Raw genomic sequence first — 24,854 nt, forward strand, 5'->3', positions numbered from 1 at the left:
TGGTCAATGGAGAGGGAGAGAAATGCTTATTACCTTTCTTCAATGAAACAACAGTGTCTGGTCTGTTCAACTTCAGTTATCACGGATATGCTACATAAGTCACAAAAACGAATATAATGTTTGCCATTAGCTAAAAAGAAGAATACCGAAGAATACTGTCGAAAAAATCCTTCGGTCAAGCCACGAGGGAGCCTATTATGTCTTCCAGGAGGATGAGCTAGCTTGTCGTGGACTCGCATATGGTGAAAAGGATTTTGGCGACGAGATGCTGATGAGTTGTGAGTATCTAGATTATATATCTTTATTGTGATCGACATTAGGTTTTTCTACTCATATTTATCATTACAATATTCTACAGCCAATGTCGCGTATGTTGGGCTAGATGAGGGGACGGGAGGGGATGGATAACGAGACAATATGCATCTGCTTGTAGGTACATTTTTTTTTCAAACATGCTTATCCATGGGGAACTTGTAAGTGCATGTGTATACATTTGGCTACTGTACGCCTACTGTTTAATCCTAGTCTTTATGTAGGCTGCTTGAGTAGATGTGGTACAGAAAGGCTAGAGGTGCTGCTGTTCAGGTGTCCCATTGAAGTGTGTTGGGGGATGGGTTTTCAGTGGAGAGAGAGGGAGTGTAGTGTGGAGGTGAGCTAATGATTTTCATTATTGTGTTTTAGATCGGTCTTACCCAGAAAGACCCTGCACTCCTGTAGCCTTGAGGAGGAGGTGGTGGCCAAGGAGCAGTGTTGTGCATGAACGAGTTCAAAAGAACGCGTTCATTGAACACGTTCATTTTTCTGTGAACGCTGAACTGAACGCAACACATTTGTAAATAATGAATTTGAACGTGAATTCGCTCAGATTATGTGAAATGAACGATGAACGTCACTGTTGATGTCCAATTAAACGTTACGGAATTTAGTTTGTCCTGAGAAGTCGAGTGACACTATCTGCTGGCAATTTAGAAACAGTATGTTGTTGTCACACTCACTGCCCACGTCGGTATCTGCCATAGACCTAAAAGAAATGTATCTGCTCAGCGAAATAAAGCCCAATTTACAGACATTCTCAATTAGATGTGGCTGTAGCCTATATTCCGTCAGAAACAGATTTTCATTCAAATGAACTGAATTTGAACTAGTTCAAAATGTAAAAATGTACAGTTCACTTTGCACGTGTGTGAACTGCCAAGGAGGAAGAAGAGACACAACACTGCCAAGGAGGAAGAAGAGCTCCACACTTAACCTCTTCAATCGAAACCCCTTCAATCGAAAAATGTTTACTCTTATTATGAATATCCAGAGCGGCCCTATGTATTTCAGCTCACAGGAATAGTCTTGTGATCCAAATTAAATAATTCTGTTTAGATTTAGAATGTAGTTTTGTTCTGTTGGATCTGTCTGTGTTTGTTATGTGTTATGGTTTGCATAATAGTAGCCTTTTGTTTTGTTATAATTTGTCCATTGATAGAATTTCACATTTATGTTGCTATTGTCCTTAAATTTAGCCATACCATGCCATGGTTATTGTTATTATATGATTAATTGAGTGACTTATCTGATTGCTATTCTCATTTTTCATTGTTTCTTTCTCATTAGGTTAGTGCTTAAAATGATTTTTTTTATACAGTTTTATTGATAATATTGCTATTCTCCCTTTTTTGTAATTGTTCACTGTTAATTTAATTTGTATTGTTATTTATTTGTATGTCGCTTTGGACAAAGGCGTCTAAATAACCATAACCATAACCATAACCATAACCATAACCATAACCATAACTATAACCATAATTAACCATAGTCTACCTTGCAACTTTCTTGCATGTCCCTCACACAAGACTGCTCTCCCATGTAGTAGGCTAAGTAGGCTAGTTGACACGACACATACATGTTAATATTAACTCTGGTGTTAGTTTGTGATAGTTTTGGTTTGTTTATTTTATTTTATGATTTTGTATTTTCAATATAACGTTATTTGAGTGAACTTTGTTGGGCTTTTTCTATGTCTATACAGTATATAGGCCTATATTTCTATATACAACTGTCATGCTACTGATACGTGCTTAACACCCTGGAGTCTAAATACCCCCCGGGGGATTTGAAAAACTGTTCCAAATACACATCTCTGCTTTTGTCATATTATAGAAACACCATTAGAAACCTTTAATCAACTCGTTTTCAAATATAGCCTGTGTTTTAAGAGAATATGGCAATGATAATGGCACTTTGTAAAAACAATAAATACTTAGGATTTGTCCTCTCACCTGCAGCAGGCCCATTCAAAAGCCCATCCACCTAATTTGCATTTGAAAGAGCCAATCACTAAAGTGACACATTTAGTCTGGAAAAAGTAGCAGGCTAGCCTACTCTATGAGTTTTTTTGAGCCCTCTAATAAATTGCCTATAGGCCTACTCACACTGACTTACTGATGCAGTTATGCTAGAAAATTATCATAATAGCAGACACACCTAATTGTATGGCTCTATGTTTAAACACATCAAATTAGCAAGCATTTCCTCCCGATAGCAGCAAAGTTTGCTTTCTTTTTCTGTCGGTCCGCGGTTGCTTGGTCAATTGCGCAGCAAATTATCAGGTGAAGCACCGGACCTAATTTCACTCCATGTCTCGTGGACCAGCAGCAGTCTCCACGTTTTGCGGCCCATAGTTTGAGAAACGCTGCATTAAAGTGTCATTAGGTTGTAGGCTATATGTTTAGTGTTTTCTTTGTGTGTTTTTCATTGTAGTGTGTGTGCATTGAGTAGCCTAGCCTAGTTCCTTAAAATACGGAACAAAGAGCGTCCCGTATCTGTTCAATACGGAAGAAGACTTTAACTTATATTACTTATATATTTCTTATAACGAAACGTGAAGAAAAAATACGAGGACTGACCATCTCGTTTCTCCGCGTTTCCCCCAATACCATGGCGACAAAGAGAAATAAATATGATTTGACATTTAAGTAGGGTTGGGTATCGAGAATCGAGAATCGATGGGAACCGGGACTAGCTTTCCAATTCTCCCGGAATCGTTCAAAAGTTTGAATTTCAATTCCTAGTATCGATTCCCAGTCCGCGAACCGGAAGAAGAAGCCGCTAAACACCAACGAAGAAGGTGTTTGCATAACCGAGCTGAGGCAACAAGACGACAGTTCATAGATTTGATATTTATATTGTAGTTGAAAACAGCCCTGTGAGAAATTTATAGTAAAGTTCATAAAAAGTAAAAAGTTAATAGAATTAAAATTGATGGAGAAGATCAGACCGTTGGTTAGCTAGCTCATTTAAAATATCCAAACTTTTTTGACCGTGCCTCTTACAAGAATCGGAATCGAGAATCGTTAGGAACCGGAATCGAAACAAGGAATCGAAATCGGAATCGGAATTGTTCAAATTCAAACGATATCCAACCCTACATTTAAGCTGATTGTTGTCAAATTTGCCAAACACAATTCGGGAGAAGCAGCGGACAGGAACGCCACCACAAGCAAGCACTTCTAGCCCAAATTAACATGGCAACGTTGCCTATGACTAAAGTGTCTAAGTAGGCTAGTCCTACTAATATTACATTTGATTGGTAGCATGTTTATAGCGCGCCAGTTTACCCATCCCCTACATCAAAACAGCTTAGAATCAATCAAAGAATCAGCTGTGTCAGCGTTAGGCTGTAGGCGATTTTCTATAACCATTTTCATTCATTTCAACAAATGGTTTATTGAAACGTCGTTTGATTAATTTCGCCAGTCATCACCTTCATTTTAATGATTAAATGAGATTAAAGGAGTCGACTATTGACTCACTCTCGGACACGTAATAAATGATTTCACTTTGCCTGGTAACCGAGCTGGTTAGCACAGTAGCTAGCTAGCACAGTAGGCCTACATAGAAAGTGAATGGGAAAGGGCTAGTCAGGCTTGCAAGCTAGGTAGCCAAGGGCTGTGGTTAAACTTGTTGTTGCAAACTAACCTGAAATAACATAAAACCGAAACTTCTCCATTGTCATCACTTGAATGTGATACCAATAAAACACACGTTCGGACACAACAAACCATTTCATTTAGCCTGTTAACCGAGCTAGCTCGCTAACGTTTGCACCGTGATGGGAAGTGTTTGCTAGCGGTTTTGTACACAACCTTGTAAGCTGTTTATAGCTCCTCAAGTCACGGTAAAATGTCATGTTTGGTACAAACCTAATTAAGAAACACTTATGATGTGGGTGCTTGCGTTTCTTTACGAATCTGCAGTCTTAGTTGGTATAGAAATGACTTGTGACACGTCATGTTTTGCAACTAACCTGAAACATCCTCCTCCGTTCCGCAAATTTGTATAACTTTATAGAACTTCTAGTTCTAGTAAAACTATGGTAGGTTAGTTTATCAACTGTCTGTGGGTCTAGAAAGCCTTTTATGTGGCTATGTAAACTAAACTAAAGGCCATTGCGGAGACAGTGACAGATCACGATCAAAGTTACTTTATTTGTTTATTTGGAAAATACAATTTCAGTGTTAGAATGTTAGATAGACAGGTGGCTTGTTGAAAACGGGTTCATAACTTACAGTACATCGCTGAATGTAGGAAATGGATAGATCCGAGATATGGTCTCTGCCATAGACATAGCTATGGTCTCTGCCTTCAGAAGTCAAAGACGGAGCTGTAGTATTTCGCATATGTCCGTAGCTCCCACCCGTATTCCAAGATGGCGCACGCAAATGGAGAGCCGGGTCTGAGCTATGAATATTCAAATGAGGATTTCTGAGCCAATAGGAATGCTTCGAATTGGTGGTAGTGGTAATTACACATGAATGAGGCCACATTTATGAATGGGAAATGTTGATTTTGGTAACAAACCATTGGAAATCTTACACAATGTCCCTTTAAATGCATCTATTAGAGAAAATTCAGCTGTCTCTAGAAAATTAGAGACAGCTGAATCAGTATTCAGAGCATCAGTTTCTTCATTGTAGGCTACTATATCAAAGGCAACCATAATTTTTGTTTGCTTCTCTAATATCGTATTTTCTCTTACGAGACGACAGGCGCGGGAAAAGATGTCAGGTTTTGTTTGAGATTTCCATGACAATGGCGATCTCTATCAATCAAAGGCTCTGCTTTCACCAGCTTTTACACATTAAGATGTTGGGTAGTGTTGTAGTCTCTCGTTAAATCGCGAATAAAACATTTTTTCTCAAAACAAAGTTGAAACCCAGTTAACTATATTGCCTAACTATACATGAACTTCAGTCACATCCTATAAGTGCATTGGTGAAGTCACACACTGATGTTGGACGAGGAGACTGGCTCTCAGTTCTGTTGGGTTGAGGTCAGGCCAGTCAAGTTCATCCAGACCAAATTCTGTCATCCATGTCTGTATGGACCTTGCTTGCTGCACTGATACACAGTCAGGTTTGAACCCTGTCGGCACTTATTTTCCCGATAATGACCAGCGTTCTATACATTATCTCTTACATAATTGTATTGCTGAATGGCAGCAGTATATAAGTTTGCTGACTGGTGAGGAAACCTTAATGATAGAATAAGCACTTAACAGTGTACAAAACAATTCAACATCTGATGTTTAAACTTTCATTTTAGAGTAATTGTGTGTGTATTTCAGGGTATGGCATGTGTTGGACGTACTAAAGAATGTACAATAGTACCGTCTAACCACTATGGTCCCATTCCCGGTATTCCTGTGGGAACAACATGGAAATTCCGTGTGCAGGTGAGTTCTGCTGTGCCAAGACCCACCACTAATCCGCCTCTGACTGGCTCTAACTCTGATTTCTGTCTTCACTCAGTACATTTACATGCACATGTAAGTCAAACAAAGGGTTATAGCTCAACTACACCATGTAATTGGACTACTGTACTTGTCCCAGTGTAAGCATGTCACAGATCAAAATAATTGACAAACAATTTAGCGGGCAGAAAATTGGTACCATGTTCAGTGGTAAATTTGACAACTTCACAGCGTTGTAAATATATGCTGTACGCTTTATTCTACTCATACACCAGAAGACTGAATAGATTTTTGATTGACTACAGTCTCACACCCTCTCACATCTAAAGACAAGTCACAGATTTTATAGCTGTATACGAGTCCCAGACTAAGATGCAACGACTTTTGCAACGACTAGGAATCTTGCAGAGTCACAATTTACAAGACTGACTATTAGCTGGTTTCATTCTCATTGAGCTCAGTGCAAATCAAACCATCTAATAGGCTAACTGAAATAAAACCATGCCAATCTCAAGGTATGGTGAAGGGTATGTGATGATATGGGGCTGTTTTAATTCCAAATGCCAAGGGGACTTTATCAGTATCCTGGATCCATGAAATAACTGGCATTTTAAAAATGAAAAATAAATAAAAATCTGCCTGCCTCTATAGGAATTTGAACACATAGGGTTAATATAGGGGTTCCAATACTTATGACCCCTGTATTTTAAGGAACGCATTTATTTATTTACGATACATTATTCATTCACAAAGATTCAAGGTTGGCTATTTCCTACTTTTTTTTTTATAAAATCAATTTCCAAAAGTTGATTTTATATTCCTCTTTCTAGTCAACTTTAGCATGTGTTCCAATACTTATGAAGGACACTGTATGGTTGTAACCACATTGCCCTTTCCTTTAATTTGTCCACTGTTACCAGAGGTGCCAATGTGGAGTGCATTGGAATTTTCTGGCATTCATCAGTGTATTTTCTTGTTGTCTTTTCATGATTTTTTTGTATACTTTGTTCTCTTTCTGAAGGTGAGTGAGGCTGGTGTGCACAGGCCACATGTCGGTGGTATCCATGGACGGAGTAATGATGGTTCCTATTCACTGGTTCTTGCTGGAGGCTTTGAGGACGAAGTGGTGAGTGATTTTTTTTGTGATTTTTTTTTCATATTCTGTGATTTTTTCCTGGGCTGACATTTTCTAGACATTAATGATTAATGATCACTGCATCATCATTCATAGGTCTACACCAAGTCGTTGGAAACAATTATTTGGTATGCTCTCCAAGTCTTCAACACACTAAACTCCAAATTATTCTACTAATTCTACGTTATTTTGGTGACACAATTTAAAGGAGCTGCATGTAGTTTATTTTCTACTGTGGCCCAGATGGCGCAACAAAACACAAAAGCCACAACATGACCGCATAAGCCACAACACTTGCAAGTGTCACAACACGACCGCAAAAGACAGCGTAACGACATACATCAGCCACAACATTACCACAAAAGTGACAACTTAACCAAAAGCCACAACACAATAGATATGAATCCACAACGGAAATTAATCGAAAACGGAATTCACCCTTCACCCCCCTGTATTTGACTAGAACTGCGATGGTAGCTGTAAACCTGCCTGTAAAAAATACATCCTAAGATGAATTGTGCACTTCTGCACTTACACATTGCAAAAACTGCTTATCTACTAAATCTAACCAAGTGTTATCAAACTTATATCAAGATCAGAAAAATCTATATTGTTTTCAGTATAAACAGACTTACCTAGCGCTTTCTCGTAAAATAATCTGACTTCATTCAAGAAGAGTTTGACTCTTTTTAAGACATCTCATCCTGAAAACAAGCAAATTTTTCTGCCAGTATTTCAAGCAAATATGTCCTCAGAACAATTACATTTGTCTTGATAAGATATGATCAGGTATCTCCTGATAAGTAAGGTAAGTTTCTTCATGCTAAGAACAATGGTAAATAGATTGTTTGATCTTAATTAAACAACATTTGGTTAGATTTTATTTTTTGCAATGCAATGCCTAATTTGAGTGTGAGAGGGTGTTCACACTGAAAATTCTAACGACATGAAGGGCACTGCAAGACCCCGGAAGGTGCACTCAACGGTCAAAAAGCTGAGTGTGGAAAGCTGGACATTTTTAGCCATCTTGGCTATATAGCAGAAAGGTGTGGTAATCGCGTCAGAGATAGCTGAAGCAGCAGCAGTGGAAAACACACTTTGCAGAGGTACACACAAGTTATAACTAGGACTGTCAATCCATTTAAAATCTAAATTACATACTCTATGATTAACTAATCTAAATGGTAACACTTTACTTGATGGGTTCGTTCATAACACATTCATATCAGCTGTCATGAACTGCACATGAAGCATTCATGACTGTTTCATGAAACATGACTCAACATTAATACCAACCCTTTCATGAATGTGGAATACAAAACGTCAAAAACTTGTCAAAATAAAAGTCCAACAATCGCAAAGTAGCATTGCTGTCTTTTTTGTTTTGGCCAACCTGATCATGTCACATCTTAGTCAACGGGGAAGTCCAGTGTCCAGGAGAATTTTGTTTTTTGTTTGTCTGTTTATTTTATGATAGTAACCTTTGAAGAATGCATATTTGTCTACACCAATGACTGTATATAGATAAATAAAACAGGAATGTCCAACCATTCAGAGGTCCACAGATGGTCAGTAGTTCACTTCCCAGTATGATGAATACTTCACAACTCGTATAGTAAAGTGACATTTGAATGTAGACTTCATAAAATATTTCATGAGATGTTTACAAATGCTGGAGAGGATTCATAATAAGGATTATAGATTGTTGGACTTTTATTTTGTTTTGTCTTACACATTCATGAAAGTGTTGGTATGAATGTTGAGTCATATTTCATGAATCAGTCATGAATGCTTCATGTGCAGTTCATGACAGCTGTTATGACTGTGTTATGAATGAACCCGTCAAGTAAAGTGTTACCATCTAAATTAATCACATGTACTGTATTTTTTGCTGTGAAAGTATTTTAAATATTTCAATTCAAATTAATCATGGAATAATCAGCATTAGTGACATTTTGAGTTCAAAAACTCTTCTATTGTAATTTCCACTGTCTAAATAATGGTCTATATGAATGAATGAATCTATGATATGACCTAATATGCTGAGGAAATAAATTCAATAGTGCTTTGGGAAGAAGTTTTTTTCACAGAAGGCATTTCAGGCCACAGTTATAACCTATGGGACACAATGAAAATAAATTAATACTCTCCTCAATGAGTTGACGAACTCCAGTGATATGCAAAGTCCTTGCTGCAGACATTGCAAAGGACTATTTTAATCAACACTTTATTTGTACCAACACCATCAGGCCTTTTTTTTATTAAAGTAAATGTTCCAATCACTGATTTAAGTAGCACATTCTCTTCTCTCTTTCATTTTACAATCTAGTGGTTACTGTCTAGAACAGCCCCGGGTCAAAGGTCAAAAGGAATTTGATTAATTCAGTTATTTTTCCTCAAATTAATTCTTATTTTGATAATTATTATCAGTTATTTTGACAGCCCTAGTTATAACATAAACTTTTTTGACACAGTATGATCATGTCATTGTCGAATAGAGGACACCTATAAAGTTCTATTTAAATGTTGTGATTGTCATTTCTGTGAAGTGTAGAGTTAGTGTTTGATGTGAGACACTACTCTGTTAAAAGTTATGCACTCTGCCAGTAAGCACACAGTGCACATACAGTAGGGTGCTGCACGAATTGAGACACAGTGTTGGAGACCCATGGACCTGATCACCTTTACAATCTCTCAAAGGACTCTCGTAATTTTATGGAGGGACACAGTAACTTCAGCTGTCTATGTGAAGAACGCAAAAAGGTTGGACTTTCTTTTCCTGAAGAATTTTCGATGCTGTTGCGGAAGAATGAGTCCTTAGTCCTCAAAGTTGCCACTATGGGAAAGAACTTTCACTAAAAGTGCTTGGTAAGTGCTTACAGAGAGGGTTTTTAATGTAAAATGTATTATTTAAATATTGAGAGAACTGGCATTCTGTTTAAAGCACCAAGGATGTACAGTTAATGTTAACGTTATCAATAACAGTCACAGGATAGAACTACAGTACAGTAATGTTAACGCTATCACTAACAGTCACAGTATAGCACTAACTTCTTTCTTTTAGTAATGTTAAACAGGAAACTGACATGACCTTTGCATCAGAGTTTAAGTCCTGTTGTTCTTTTCTGTAATGTTCAGGTAGCCTACATTGTGCCATTTTTACACAAGGAGCTATATCTTGCAAGATTGCTAGGGACGGATAAAGTTAGCTTGCTATTACTAGTTGAATGTAGCCTACAGTAAAGTGCAATATCAAGTTAACACCATAGCAAGTTGTTCACTAACATTACCTTGTGTTTATCTTCAGTGTAAAGTTAGATTACTCTTCATTTTATGTCTTCCAATTCTAATATTCAAGGTATTGAGGCATCAGTTGTCCATCGTCCCTGTATTTTCGAAAAGCAACTGTATTTGAAACTAAATTTATTAGGCTACATTCCTTGTGTAGTTTTATTATGCTTTAATGTTGTTTAACATGACATCTCTGCCTTGTTCATTATCTGCAGCTCTTTGCATTGCTTCCCCCCAATCTCCTGCACAGCATCCTGTAGGTATGTAAATAATCTGAATTGCAGTTAAAAATAAATAAAATGCTTTTAATTCTTGTAAAGACCCGCTGTCAAGCTATCCTGAGAAATATTCTTTGGTCACTGCCATTCTGAGATTTACGGCACATCACATCAAACACATCAAAACAATACTCCGAGAATGTGCTCAAACTAATGCCACTGACTTATGCCAACAACAATTTCATTTAGATAATAAACTACATTTTGGTACAAGATACATACATACATACGTATACATACATACACACACACACACACACACACACACACACACACACACACACACACACATACACACACACACACACACACACACACATACACACACATACACACACATACACACACACTCATACAGTTCACAGCGCAGTATTTAAAGTTTTTGTATCATTTGAATGATAATAATGACAAAGTAATTTTGTTGAATAAAATGAATTTCTTAAGAGATACTGTTAATTTGATACTGTTTAACTGCCAGCCATTTTCAGCGCAGAAAGTTTCCATACTGCCAGACGTTTTACAGCATTTTGACTCTTTTTCCAAGATCCACCGAACTGTGAGCTTTATGACTATGTAAACACCGAAGGTACCAAAAGAAAGAGTAGACTCTCTTCTTTTGTTCTTTAGTAATCGACAGTAGAACATAGGTTAGTTTAGCTAAAAGCTCCTGTTTTTGACCAAAAAATAGAGAAAATGATCTTTTTGTGAAAATCAACTTTTTAACTCTAGCGTTTCGGGAGTACGTCAACAACGATTGCACTGTTATTTTGTCAGTCTCTTCAAGGTTGCTAGTGACTCTGATGGTAATTATAGACTCTGAACAGAACGGTAATAATAATAATAATAATAATAATACATTTTATTTGTATTGCACTTTATATTATGGACAATCTCAAAGTGCTACAAAATTATAATGCAAATGGATAACAGATAAAGAAAGATAAAAAATAATGCAATTTAAAATAGATTATATACATACATACACACACACACACGCACACACACACACACACACACACACATAAGTGTATAAAATATACACACACACACACACAAACACACACATACAACACACACACATACATCAACAAAATACATTTAACAGAAAGCTTTTTTAAAAAGATATGTTTTCAACGTTTTTTTAAAAATTTTCAATGTCTGTGGGGCCCTCAGGTCGTCAGGAAGGGCGTTCCACAGCCTGGGAGCAGCAGCAGAGAAAGCTCTATCACCCATCCTGTGGAGCTTGGTTCTGGGGATTTGGAGGGTGTTAATGATTGTTGACCGCAGGGGGCGTGAGGAGGTCTGGGGGGTGAGGAGTTCCTGTAGGTAGAGGGGAGCATGTCCATACATGCACTGGTGGGTGAGGAGTGAGATCTTATACTCTATTCTGAAATTAACCGGGAGCCAGTGGAGACTTTTCAGAATGTTCATGCTTGCGCACCCTCATCAGGATCCTGGCAGCACTGTTCTGGATGTATTGAAGTCTCTGGATGCTCTTGCCAGAGATCCCAATGAGGAGTGCATTGCAATAGTCCAGCCTGGAGGAAACAAAGGCGTGGATGAGCTTCTCTGCATCGCCCAGTTTGAGAGTTGGACGGAGTTTGGCAATGTTCTTGAGGTGGTAAAATGAGGTCTTGCAGAGATGTTTTATGTGGGTGTCAAAAGTGAGTTGTGGGTCCATTTTAACACCCAAGTTGGTGACAGATGTTGACAGGGAGATGTTTTCTCCAGAGAAGGTGATATTTTTGATGGTGGAAGAGCGGAGCTGATGTGATGAGCCAACTAGAATTGCTTCTGTTTTAGAGCTGTTCAATTGAAGGAAGTTGAGCTTCATCCAAGCCTCTATCTCCTCCAGACATGTGGTCAGTGTGGATGTTGGCAGGGGAGCAGATGAAGAGGGGGTTGTCCTGAGGTAGAGCTGTGTGTCATCAGCATAACAGTGGAAAGTTATTCCGTGTCTGCTAATGATATTGCCGAGGGGGAGCATGTAGATGGTGAAGAGTGTGGGGCCCAGCACAGAACCCTGAGGGACACCACAGGTGACGTTGTGGGTATGTGATTTTGCCCTGCCCAGGGCGACGTGCTCGGTTCTGCCGGTCAGGTAAGAGTTGAACCAGTTGTAGGCATTGTCTGAGAGTCCAATGGTGTACTGCAGGCGATGGAGGAGGATGTTGTGGTCTACTGTATCAAAAGCAGCTGTTAGGTCCAGAAGGATGAGCAGAGATGGGGAACCAGTATCTGCTGTCATCAGGAGGTCGTTGGTGACCCTAACCAGGGCTGTTTCTGTGCTATGGCCAGGACGGAAACCAGACTGAAACTTTTCAAACAGGTTGTTGTGTTTGAGGTGATCAAAAAGTTGTGCTGCAACTGTTTTTTCCAGAACCTTTGACAGGAATGGAAGATTGGAGATGGGCCTGTAGTTGGAGAGAACGTCTGGATCCAGTGTGGGTTTTTTTCAGTAAAGGTCTGATGACAGCCGTTTTTAATGCAGAAGGGATATGGTTTATGATGCTGGTGATGAGTGGAGAGACGGCAGAGATGTTAGCTTTCAGCAGGGCTGAAGGGAAAGGGTCCAGAGCACAGGTGGATGGCTTCATTTTTTTGATGATGTGCTCCACCTCCTCCTGTGTCCATCAGAGAAAGAGCAGAGGGGCTGGACCATCTCAAACGGTGGGTCAGCAGTTGGGAGGGGCAGGACAGCGTTGGCAGAAAGGTGAGAGCGGATGTTATTAACTTTTTGTTTGAAAAAAGTAATGTGCATGTTGCACCTCTCCTCAGTGGTCTCAGAGTGGGAGGATGAGGGTGGCTTGAGAAGGTGATTTATTGTTGAAAAAAGTTGTTTAGAGTCACCTGGGCTGTTGTTGATAATGTTGGAGTAAAACTTGGACCGTGCATCTCTCAGAGCATGAGCATACTCCCTCCTGTGTTCCCTGTATGCCTGTTTGTGAACAGTCAGTGCAGCGGCCTTGAGCCGCCGCTCAAGAACACGCCCAGCCGTCTTCATCTTTCGCATCTCACAGTTGTACCAGGGTGCTGAGCGCGAAAATTAGACTGATCTGGATGTAAGGGGGGCGTGGAGGTCCAGGAGACTGCTCAGGGACTGATTGTAGAAATCCACTGAGTCAGCAACAGAGGGGAAGACAGTAGAGCCAGAAGAGAGAAGTTGGAGGTCCAGGGCCAGGGCATCCGCATTGATGTTTTTCAATTTTCTGAAATGGATCTGTCGCTCTGGTTTGGTGCAGGGGGAGGGGAAAGACAGCTCCATTGACACAACCTTGTAGACTTAGCAAGCTATCACTAGCAAAGTTGTTGTCAGTCTATATAGCAATACTCAATGTAAATGGATCATACCTTAGAAGTAAGCATATTTATTCGCTGGACAGCGTGCAAACTAGGTGGTCGATCTACAGTGGTGGTGTTTGCTGTATGTCTCTGCATGTGGCTCTGCAACCAGATAATAACTGTCCAAATGGCACTAGCGCCATCTAGTGGTTTCGATCGCAATAACAGTCTGTTTTACAAGCCTGATTTTTAGTGCCAGATCATTCCCAAGCCCTCCCATGAGCCCTCCCCATTGAAAAACGCAATAGACGTCTATAGACGTCAATGGCAGTCAACGTAAGTGTTTAAATTTACGTTTTCAGACGTCAATGGCAGTGAATGAGTTAATTTGTTTATAAATGGTGCACTATCACTTAAAGGGATATTCCGCCATTTTTGGAAATACGCTCATTTTCCACCTCCCCTCGAGCAAAACAATCGATATTTACCTTGTTCCCGTACATCCAGCCATTCTGTGAGTCTGGCGATACAACTTTTAGCTTCAGCCTAGCATAGATCATTGAATCGGATTAGACCATTAGCTTCTCGCTTGCTAACGGTATAATCCGGTATAATTCCCCCCCCCCCCCCCAAAACAAATTTCCAATAGACCTCTGAAGTTCGCCTACAAAAAGGATCCAAATCTGCCATTTTTGCCCATAAGAGGAGATACGGGAGTTAGTTGAAGCTAACTGCCTATGGCAAGTTGCATTGTAAGTTAGCTCTGGGGTAGCAAAGATCAAAGTGTGCCGTCTTCACCTACCGAAGATCACAGTATCCACTAGACGGCAGTGAACAAAACTGTGTAGCGAAAAACGTCTGCATTTACAATGTCATCATCCCCGTGAGAGTTTAACAGGTGTGATCATTCAAAATCCCCATGTTATTTTCCCATAGAAAAAATTTCAAGATACCGGATCTCCTTATTTGGGCAAAGATGGTAGCTTTATTGTAGGCGAACTTCAGAGGTCTATTGAATGGAGAAGCATAACGTAAAACTAGATCTACTGGAATGGATATTAAAAAGTTTATCATCTCTATGTGACAGGATGTTTTGACATTGACATTGCAAACATTCTCCAAGAGGGATGTAAAGCAGTTTGCAGTTTCATTTAATTTAATTTATTTATAAGGACTGTGCACATTAATTTACATTTCTGTAAAATGTGACAGTGTTAGCCGGCCGGCTAATTTTCAGCCGTTGTCCTTTGGCAGGATGTAAATAACCACTAATTTGACTTGGTCAAAGATGCCAAGTCAGCACTAAAAATAGAAATAGCAAAAGCACATACAAAGCACACAAAACACAGAGCAAAGAAACAAAAACAAAACACAACCACACAGGACAGGCTATCACTCATGTAGATAAAGACAGGGAAGAAAAGAAAGAAACATACACAAAAGAAAACACAGACAAGAACACACTTATGACACACAGATAAAACATCAAAGCAACAGGAAGAATATGTGATGTACTGCATGTGTTAAGATTTAAAAATGTTTGCATGTCTATTGTCTATTGCTGACAAAAAAGTATTTAAAAGTAATTAAATGCTTGGTGGGCCGGATCTATGTGTGTGGCGGCCTGCAGTTTTATAAATTGTGATCTATGTGTGTGGCGGCCTGCAGTTTTATAAATTGTGATGTTATGGTTATGGTTATTTGGCAGACGCCTTTGTCCCAAGCGACATACAAATTAAAACAATACAATAACTAGAAAAGCACTCAGAGAGCGCAGACCTCCGCCAAGCAAAAACTTAAAAGAGGTGTGCAAAAGCGCTTGTAAACTGAAAATTTAGTCAAAATCCTTGCGAACAGACAGACACTGATGAAAACAACCTCCTTGGCAGAGGTAATTAATTTAACAGTGAATAATTTCAAAAAGGTTGATCAGACTACATTAGCAGATAAACAATAGTCATTTAAACAATCATATAATGACAATAACTATGGCATGGTAAGGCTACATTAAAGCTATACTATGCAGGATTGGCGATTTCATCGCCGGTTTCGCTTTCACTTTTCATTTTCGCTCGTTTTATGCTTGCATATTTCTCTGCAGAGCTTCTCCTATAGCTTTAGCGTGTATATTTGACAAAACTCCTCAATCGGTGAGTCTTTCATGAGACTTTACATGACACTTCCTGGAGTAGAGCATGGGCGCGTGCCCGGTGTCTCCTGAAGTTGCAAGCGTGGTTTTAGCGCTACAGACCACTAGAGCGGCCAAAAAAAACACAGTTCGACCGGTAACGACTCATTTAATCATATATAACAGTATGGAACGAATTGATTAACTGAAAAACGTTGCATAGTATACCTTTAAGGAGAATAGCAATAACTAGAAAGCATTTCCCAGTGGGAAAGTGCGAAGTGTGCTTGCTCCGGCGTGCCGCGACAGCACTCCGGCAGGAGACGCGACCGTTCGCCCTCAGGTCAAAGCGCCAAAGTTTGGCCAAGACGCGAAGCTGCTTCGAGTTTGGTGGCGTTGCCCTCGATTGCCGAATTATTACGCTGACGTGACGGGTTGCCTAGGTTCATCAGTGGTATGTCCCAGAGCACCTCCAATGTAAAAATGTGGATGTCATCCCAAAGACGTAAAGAGATATGAGCCAAAATGCATTTTTGTTAATTGCGACACCCCCTAGTGGCCAAATTACACCACATTTACTGAGGCTACGTTGGATGGTGTCCAAAATCATCCCGCCAAATATGGTCTTGACACCTCAACGTGTTTCTGAGATTTGACATCACTTCCTGTTTGGAGGCTTCGCTATTGAATTTGATTAGCTGCCACGGGCAAACGCTTTGATGTATGGAAATTAAATGTACACCTCTAAGGTCTGTAGACCTTGTGTTGAATTATGTATGAGTTGTTCACGTGTAGCCAGCATGAAACACGTAACCACTGAAGGAATGAGGGAGACTAAGGTACTAGGCATGTTTCTAGAACAAATATGAGTAATGTTAAGAGTATAGCTATCCTGTTTTGCGGGAACATCCGCAGTTTACTCACTGTTGAATAAGTTGCAATGTGTTATAGCCTCAAATTGATGGTAAAATAAACAGGACTAGTCACCCGTTCAAAAGGTGTAATAGGATCAAATTTGGTTTTGATTTGTCAAAGCAACCAGGCTGTTACTGGTTAACGTTTCTGAATATGAAATCAATTTTGGATTGGTTGCATGTGATAAAAGCTATGCCATTTCTTGTCCAGACAGCATTCATATTCAGAAATACTGTACACCGGCAACGAAGGCACACACACACACACACACACACACACACACACAGAGAGAGACACACACACACACACCTCTTTCAAACAGAAGCGTCAGTCCGTTAAATCTGCCTCTTGTCCACAAACTGCATGTTGCACAGTTCACCCACATCTACCCACAATTCTTTATAAATAATCTCAGCATTAAAAAACTGCAATGTGTCAAATCTTAAAGGAACACTTCACCGTTTTTTCATTTTAAACTATGTTATTCCCTTAATTAAGACGAGTTGATGCATACCTCTCACGTTTCAATGCGTGCACTCACTGGGTGTGGTGCGCGGCGCAACTTTGATAGCATTTAGCTAGCCCAATGCATTCGTTAGGATCCAAACAGAGATGAAGTTAGAAGCGACCAAACACCTCCATGTTTTCCCTATTAAAATACAGTTACACGAGTAGTCACATGACCAAGTATGGTGAGACAAAATAAAGCGTGGTGCATTTCTAAGCAGGCAAAAGGGATAACGATATTGTGTGGCGGAATAACATTGGGAGCACTTAGACTCTGCTAACCTGCTTCTCAATTTGCTGGACTCACTGTCTACCATAAAGTTAAAGAATAGTAATAACAGAAGAAAAGGTAAGAAGATGTTGATAGCGTGATTAACTAGTGTGGTGCCTCCACTGAAGAATGTCTTTACCACTGCCCTGGTGGAAATATGTAATTCCTCAGAAATGTCAAGTGACTACAGTTACTTCTACCTGTTTTGATATAGCTTATCCTAAATGAAATACTATGCAGCCATCACAAAACATTTATTGTATCCTTTGTTTTTAACACTAGAAGTGCCGTGCCGTTCTGACCCACTTATACCTAGAAGCGCCGCGCCCCGGTCATTTGACCACTTTGACGACCTACTAGAAGCGCCGCGCTGGTGTGAACTACTTAAAGCGCGGCTGAGGCGGTCAAAAGACCGCTGAGTCCTCAGACTGGGAGGCTGTTACTTACACATTATGACAGCTAGATGGCGCTTCGTGCACAAATCAAATCGTTTGGTCATAAATTCAGTTTGCACTAAGCCATGTGTCATTCGTGTCAGACCGTGTTGATAGTAGGAATAGGAAAATTACCCTAACTTCCCTCTGAATCTCAGGCAGCAAGCCCTGGAGATATTGACTCTTCAGGGGGCTCTCAGTGGCTGCTGAAATGGTGTCGGAGTCGTAATTCATTCCACCATATTGCAGGTAAGCTTCAACAAAACGGTTCCCATAGGCGTCCACCGACTCCCCTTCTTGTTGTAGAATGGCAGTATCTCTGGACCAGTCGACCGTTGATCTGGCTTGTTGTCGTAGCCACTGGCAAATTTCTTCCCAACCAGCTGGTTTTCTCCTAATGCTGTCATGACTGTAGCCCGGAGCAACTCTCTCTCCCTCACGTTCAGCACACGCTGCAAGATCTTCAGGGCGTCCAGTGGATGCAGGTCTCTCATCTCCTTAAGTTCTTTTATCTTCGCCCAGGTACCACGTCCTGCGTCCCGAGGGTGTTGTACAGCATGTTTGAGTTATCTGTTCATTTATTTGTGTTGATTTGTGTTGTTTGAGGTGAAAATGCTGGAAGAGTTAGAGAACAAACCTTAAGCAAACTTGACTTTCAACTTTTTCATAGTAGTAATTTCATTTTTTATATTTCGCTTTTAGTACATTCTGTATCCTACCTAGAAATGTTATTTATAGGCTATTTTAAAACGGAGGCATTCGTTCTGTGATTAGGAGCCGGATCCGACGGAACCGAGGGATGAACAATTTTGACCCAACACCGGTGTTGTTGGATCTCGAGATCCGTAACACCGGCCCGCAGTTCGGGTTTGGGCAGATAATCTAAGCTCTAAAATGAATGGGTGGCTAGTTCTAACTCACTCCCCAAATTCACTTCTATTCATTTAATAGGTAGGCTAGCCTATGTTCGCGCAGCCGAATATGATCGGACCTGGAACAAAGCCTATAACCTAGTCTGGTTTCAATTACACAGTTGCCAGGATTTCATGCCGCATTTTACAGGCTACCGCGGCTACTTTCTAAAACAATTTTCATTCATTTAGGGAGAAGCATCTTGTAGGGTCTAGCTACCTCGGATGGAGGGAGATAGAGAGAGCAGCTATGCTGAGCAGGCATAGGCGCGAGAAGTAATTGAAAATGATAAGTGAAAGATGTTCTCCGTTTTGCGAATGTTGTAGGTAATGTTTGCGATGTCTGCTGAAAAGAGCTATATTGTTTCTACATTTTAAGCTAACTTCTATTTGAATTCGTGATTCAGCATTGAGACACACATTTTCTACAATTAGTGGGACAGAGCTGTAGCCTGCTGGTTAGCAGTGTTGCCAACTTAGCGACTTTGTCGCTAGATTTAGCGACTTTTGGCCGTCTCTGGCGACTGAAAATCTTATCTAGCGACTGACAACATATCTGGCGACTTTTTCGTGTGTCTGGCGACTTTTCCCCCTCCTTGTCCGAGTCGTCACTGCACTTCACGCAGCTCTAAGCTCTCGTCCTCCCTCCCCGACCCCGGCCGCATCTCCCTCCCGCTCTATACCCAGCTGTGTGCACCACCACGTTCGGTTCGACTGACGTTCTACAGGCAGCCGCGTGCTTTAAACGACCTTGTCCGAGTCGTCACTGCACTTCACGCAGCTCTAAGCTCTCGTCCTCCCTCCCCGACCCCGGCCGCATCTCCCTCTCGCTCTATACCCAGCTGTGTGCACCACCACGTTCGGTTCGACTGACGTTCTACAGGCAGCCGCGTGCTTTAAACGAGTACGTGGCTGCTCTGCTCAGTAGCAAATGCAAGACATCGGTCTGAATTCTGGACGCTCGAAAACGGCAGGCAGTAGTTGAGCTCGGACAAAAGTATAGCTTCCAAGAACTACAAGCAAGCATTAGGCTACAGATCTGTCAGCTAATCCTGGCCATCCCCTGCCATTTTATTAAATCATTGACGCCTTCACTGGCGTGATAACAGTGATCACGCAACTTCTGTTTTCAGTGATGGGCTGTCCGTGCGATAGAGCCACAATTAAACATTGTATGTATCCATAAGTGAAGCGGGAACCATAACCTTCTGAGATTCACATAATGTGATAAAGTTATCAGGCTTCAATCAGTGAAAAGCAGATGCAGGGAATAGGTAGGAAATTACTGCTTTTCAGCCACCTAATTTCATTCTGATGTGACAAGATAGTAAAGTATAGCCTATACAGAAGTGTAAAGTGTATCAATTAACATACAAGTAGGCTATATTAAATGAAATATATTTGAATTGGGCTCTAAAGCTGCCTATACTGTATGAGTAGCCTGTGAGAAAAGCAAACAGGCATAAAGAATTATTAAAGGGCCCTCAAAGTTTTTTTTTTTTTTTGGAGGAGGGGCGGGCGGGGCACGACGTAATGACGTAATTGATATGCAAATTAACGTGTGACGTCATCTAGCGACATTTGACGACTTTTGGAGCTGGCTTTAGCTACTTTCCATTTGAAATAGTTGGCAACACTGCTGGTTAGAGCTTCAGCCTCAGAACCGAAGGGTTGCTGGTTCGATCCCAGACCAGTTCATGGCTGAAGTTCTTTTGAGCAAGGCATCAAAAAAGTATATTCTATTCTATTCTTTTCTATTCACACAACTACACGCACGCTGGCGAATTCGAACATTCTGAAACGCACATATGCGATGAAACATGATTGCGCATTCTTCCACGAGTTGCCTAAACAGCCAGCCTACTGCTCTGCCTTACAAATCAAATAACTAATAGGCCTAGCCTACTAAAAGATGCAGGGGGCAGAGAGAGGGGGTGTGGGTGGGTAGGCAGTGCCGCAGTGATGTAGCCTAAGTGAACTGGTTAGACGAGTGTATGGGGGAGGGGGAATGATCGCACAAGACAACTATAGCCTAAATGCTCTTCTATTGAATGCCTCCATGTGCGAAGGTTTCAAATAGGCTATGTTTGCAATGGATAGTGTGTTATGTATAGACCCCGAAGCCATTTGCTTTGAGAATAACGGCTGGCTGATGAAGTTATTGGCTGGCTAGCCGGCTCAGCCAAAACCTAAATGCTGCTGCAGCCGCCAAAGTTTTCATGGCTGATAATGGCTTAAGTTGCCACTTCATGTCTACAGTTGTCTATATTTTACTAGATCTCAACACACAATGTTATTGTATTATTTTGGACAAAGTTCTGCACGTTTCACTTCAATAGGCTACGACGAATTTCAGCTGAAAATAATTTTTACACACGTGGGCCTGCCTAATAGAATAGAATAGAATATATACTTTTTTGATCCCGTGAGGGAAATTTGTTTCTCTGCATTTAACCCAATTTAACCGAATTAGTGAACACACACACCACACACACAGTGAGGTGAATCATAATAGAACAACGTCGCAACGTTTTCAAAACAAACTTGCATTTTACCACTGTAAATCGCCTCCATAGACTATGCCATGCAAATTAAAAATACGTATTAAAATAAATCACATATATAAACTACATGTTTATGGTAAAATATTATTCTCATGCCTGACTGACAGGAAACTCCCTTGCGACATCTGCTGTGAGAAAAGAGAAGAGCAGTCTGAAAAAATACATGGCCGAACGGGAGACTAGCAGTATTGTCACATAAGAAAAGCAAACTAGCTTGTACCGGTGTGCTTTTGATCATGTAAAAAATACTGGGTGATAAAACACGCGTATTTAGTAAAAGTCGTGAACGTAGGGTCCTGGAATTTTTTAAAAATATATTTTTTTCTAATCACTGCGGTCAAAAGACCGCAGCCCAACAGTTCTAGTAACACTTTACATTACAGATCGGTAATAGGGTCATTCTCTAATTCAGGGTACATTCCATGTCAGCAAAAAAGCACAATAGCGCTGTCCTTTCTCAGTGGAACATTAAATGTCTCAATATAGTATATTAATTCAGTGTTACATATCTGTTATCTGCAGAGCTTAAACATTAACTGTTTTTGAGTTTTTTAAATAAAAAACAGGTTTTTACTTCAGAGTTGGTCAACTATGTTACGGACAAACAGGGTGTTACAAAAAACATTAAATTCAGTCTTGCACTTGAAATGAAATGCAATTTAGAAGGCTCTTGAGTCTATTTCTGCTACCCATACAATAGTTATTTAAAATTATTTTTAGAATCAACCTTTTTTTAAAGATGAATATGCAATGCATGCATAACCGTCCTTATGGACGAGGATATTTTTCATCATAAATCTCCAATAAAGCTATCTTTCATCATTAAAAAATATGTTATAGTAAAGTCCAACCTATTCAAATAAGTAGAATGCTTAAAAATGTAAGAAACATCAATATTGGCTGTTTTAACTTTAAAAATCAAAGTGTAACCTAGGTGACAATGAAAATCACACGGTTGACATTATAACCTAGTTGACTGGACATACAGTATTCTTAACCATGGACAACATTTTATTCATGAGACAGAATTTAATTACCAAAGTTCCTTTTGGTGAGAACCTCTTATTTTAAATGCTAAATTATTGAACAATATACATAATTCCACAGAGAATACATTGAAATGCACACTAACAAAACTTTAATTTCACAAAGACTTGTGACGTAAAATCATCCTTTTTGTATTCAAAAATCTGAAATGAGTTAAGTAAAATAATATATCTATATAAAATGTGTGTATATTTAAAGGTCCAGTCGATATAAATGACATAGAAACAATTAATTCTCACAATATTCCATAGATCACTGATGTAACTTAGTTGACAGATAGTTGAGCTCCGGTGTAACTTAGTTGAAAAATAGAGCTGATCGTAACTTAGTTGACCGTAACTTAGTTGACAATTTCCATATTTCTTCCCCATAACAGAAATGGTGGACCTAGCCTAGCTAACCACATGTCATTTTTTAGAGCAGGTTAATGGAAGAATTCAACTCAAAATGGAATTATAATGAATAAAACTTTTTTAGTCATGATAATGTACATAACATAGTTGATGGTTAATAATACGGGCGTTGACAATATGCTTTTCTACATCAAATATTCAAAAAACTGAGAGGAGACTCGCCATGGTGTGTTTGAAATGACCGCTGCAGAGGAAAATGACATCACATGGTGCTGGTCATATGGTCTTGGGACAAACCATTTTTGAGTTACCGGGGGAGGTTTTGTTTGTAACATAGTTGACCAACATTTTGTGGACATGAATAAATTATATTATTTTAAGTATTTAAATACATCATTTACATTTTAAACTATTATTTTCCTTTAATATTAAGACTTTTGAAAAAGATTGCACAAATAATGTATTTATTTCAATGGTTTTAATGGATGTTTTTGGACCCTCAACTTTCTCACATTGAAATCGGACATGGACAAAACTGTATATTTAGGGCTATAATGACACATTTTAAGAAAAATTAAGAATATATTTCACATATTATCTATGTGATGTTATTTCATGAGGCAAGTATACAAACAAAATGTTATTTGTTTGAAGAAATTTGATTGTATAAGTATATTTAACATCAGTGGACATGCAGTGTACCCTAAATTATAGAATCACTCAATAAGTGGGTAATGTTATGGTAATATGTATGCAATTTAATGGTAATAATATTTTTAAACCACATATTACAAATAATTAATGTGTAATTTCTAAAATGGTATTAACTGCTGTAAATATGTACTTACCGAAGCAATAAATATTTAGGATTTACTTATTGTGACATATTATGTGACCTGTTATCTTTTGTTATGATGAAATAAATTAGGTAATTTCACAATAACTATATGGTATCAGGGCTGTAAAATACTGCTTTGTCTTTTTGAAAGGTTTTCTGTACGGTGGGGATCATTGAAATCCTTACGAAAAGACAAAACAGTATTTTACAGCCCTGATACCATATAGTTATTGTGAAATTACCTTATTTATTTCATCATAATAACAGATAACAGGTCACATCTTACCATCAAACTAATTACTACAAAAACTTTGACCACTGTGTAATTGTGCCATAACACTTAGAAGTTATGTAATTTAGTCCTTTATAGCAAAATCATGTTGGTATAATTACAGAAATATTATGTCACAATAAGTAATTCCTAAATATTTATTGCTTCAGTAAGTACATATTTACAGCAGTTATTACTATTTTATTTTACCAACGTTATTTGCCTTGTTATTGTATGGTAATTGCACAGTAATTGTCTAGAAATCACACATTATTTGTAATATGTGGTTTAAAAATATTATTACCATGAAATTGCATAATATATTACCTTATTATATGGCTCTCTAGAATGTTGAGGGAGCTCCCATTCACTTTGAATGGGCCTCTCAACGTTCTACCGGTCCGTTATATTTGCATAATGACCGCTCCGGAGGTATAATGACCGCTGTCAATGGCAACGGGTTCACTCTGCTAGTTGTTGCGGAAGCCACGAAACGGTAGCCAAGTCATTGCTAAAGACACATTGAGATAAGTTTCTTTTCTCGTTTTGGCAAGTAGCCATATAATAAGCGCGATAATGTATAGAACGCCGGTCATTATCTGAAAATAATTCCCTTCAGTACGAAGCAAAACCCCTCCGCTGCGCGTCGGGGTTCTGTCCGTCCTGTCGGGAATTATTTTCCGATAATGACCGGCGTTCTATACATTATCCCTTACATAACATTACCCACTTATTACTGATCTGTAATGTGAAGTGTTATCGTTCTAGGTATATCTAGGTCAAACCTACACGCCGCTTCAAGTAATACGTCTCAGCGGTCAAATGACCGGCGCTGGGCGCTTCTAGTGTTAATACACAAGCAGGTAGGCCGGCTAACAGTGAATTAGAA

General features: G+C 39.4%; 1 protein-coding gene across 2 annotated transcripts in view; it reads left to right on the forward strand.

Annotated features, from left to right (window-relative positions):
• Nucleotides 1-24,854, forward strand: part of LOC134100679 (E3 ubiquitin-protein ligase UHRF2-like) — a 181,531-nt gene that overhangs the window by 97,325 nt on the left and 59,352 nt on the right. For both annotated transcript variants that reach the window (XR_009941297.1, XM_062554050.1), the window contains exons 8-9: nucleotides 5,615-5,722; nucleotides 6,762-6,866. Coding sequence is in view for 1 of the 2 variants with exons in the window: in XM_062554050.1 (XP_062410034.1) it covers nucleotides 5,615-5,722; nucleotides 6,762-6,866 (213 nt within the window). In the remaining variant the exon portion in view is untranslated. The remainder of the gene's footprint in view (nucleotides 1-5,614; nucleotides 5,723-6,761; nucleotides 6,867-24,854) is intronic.

The sequence above is a fragment of the Sardina pilchardus genome, chromosome 14, assembly GCF_963854185.1.
Source record: "Sardina pilchardus chromosome 14, fSarPil1.1, whole genome shotgun sequence".
Lineage (NCBI taxonomy): Eukaryota > Metazoa > Chordata > Actinopteri > Clupeiformes > Clupeidae > Sardina > Sardina pilchardus.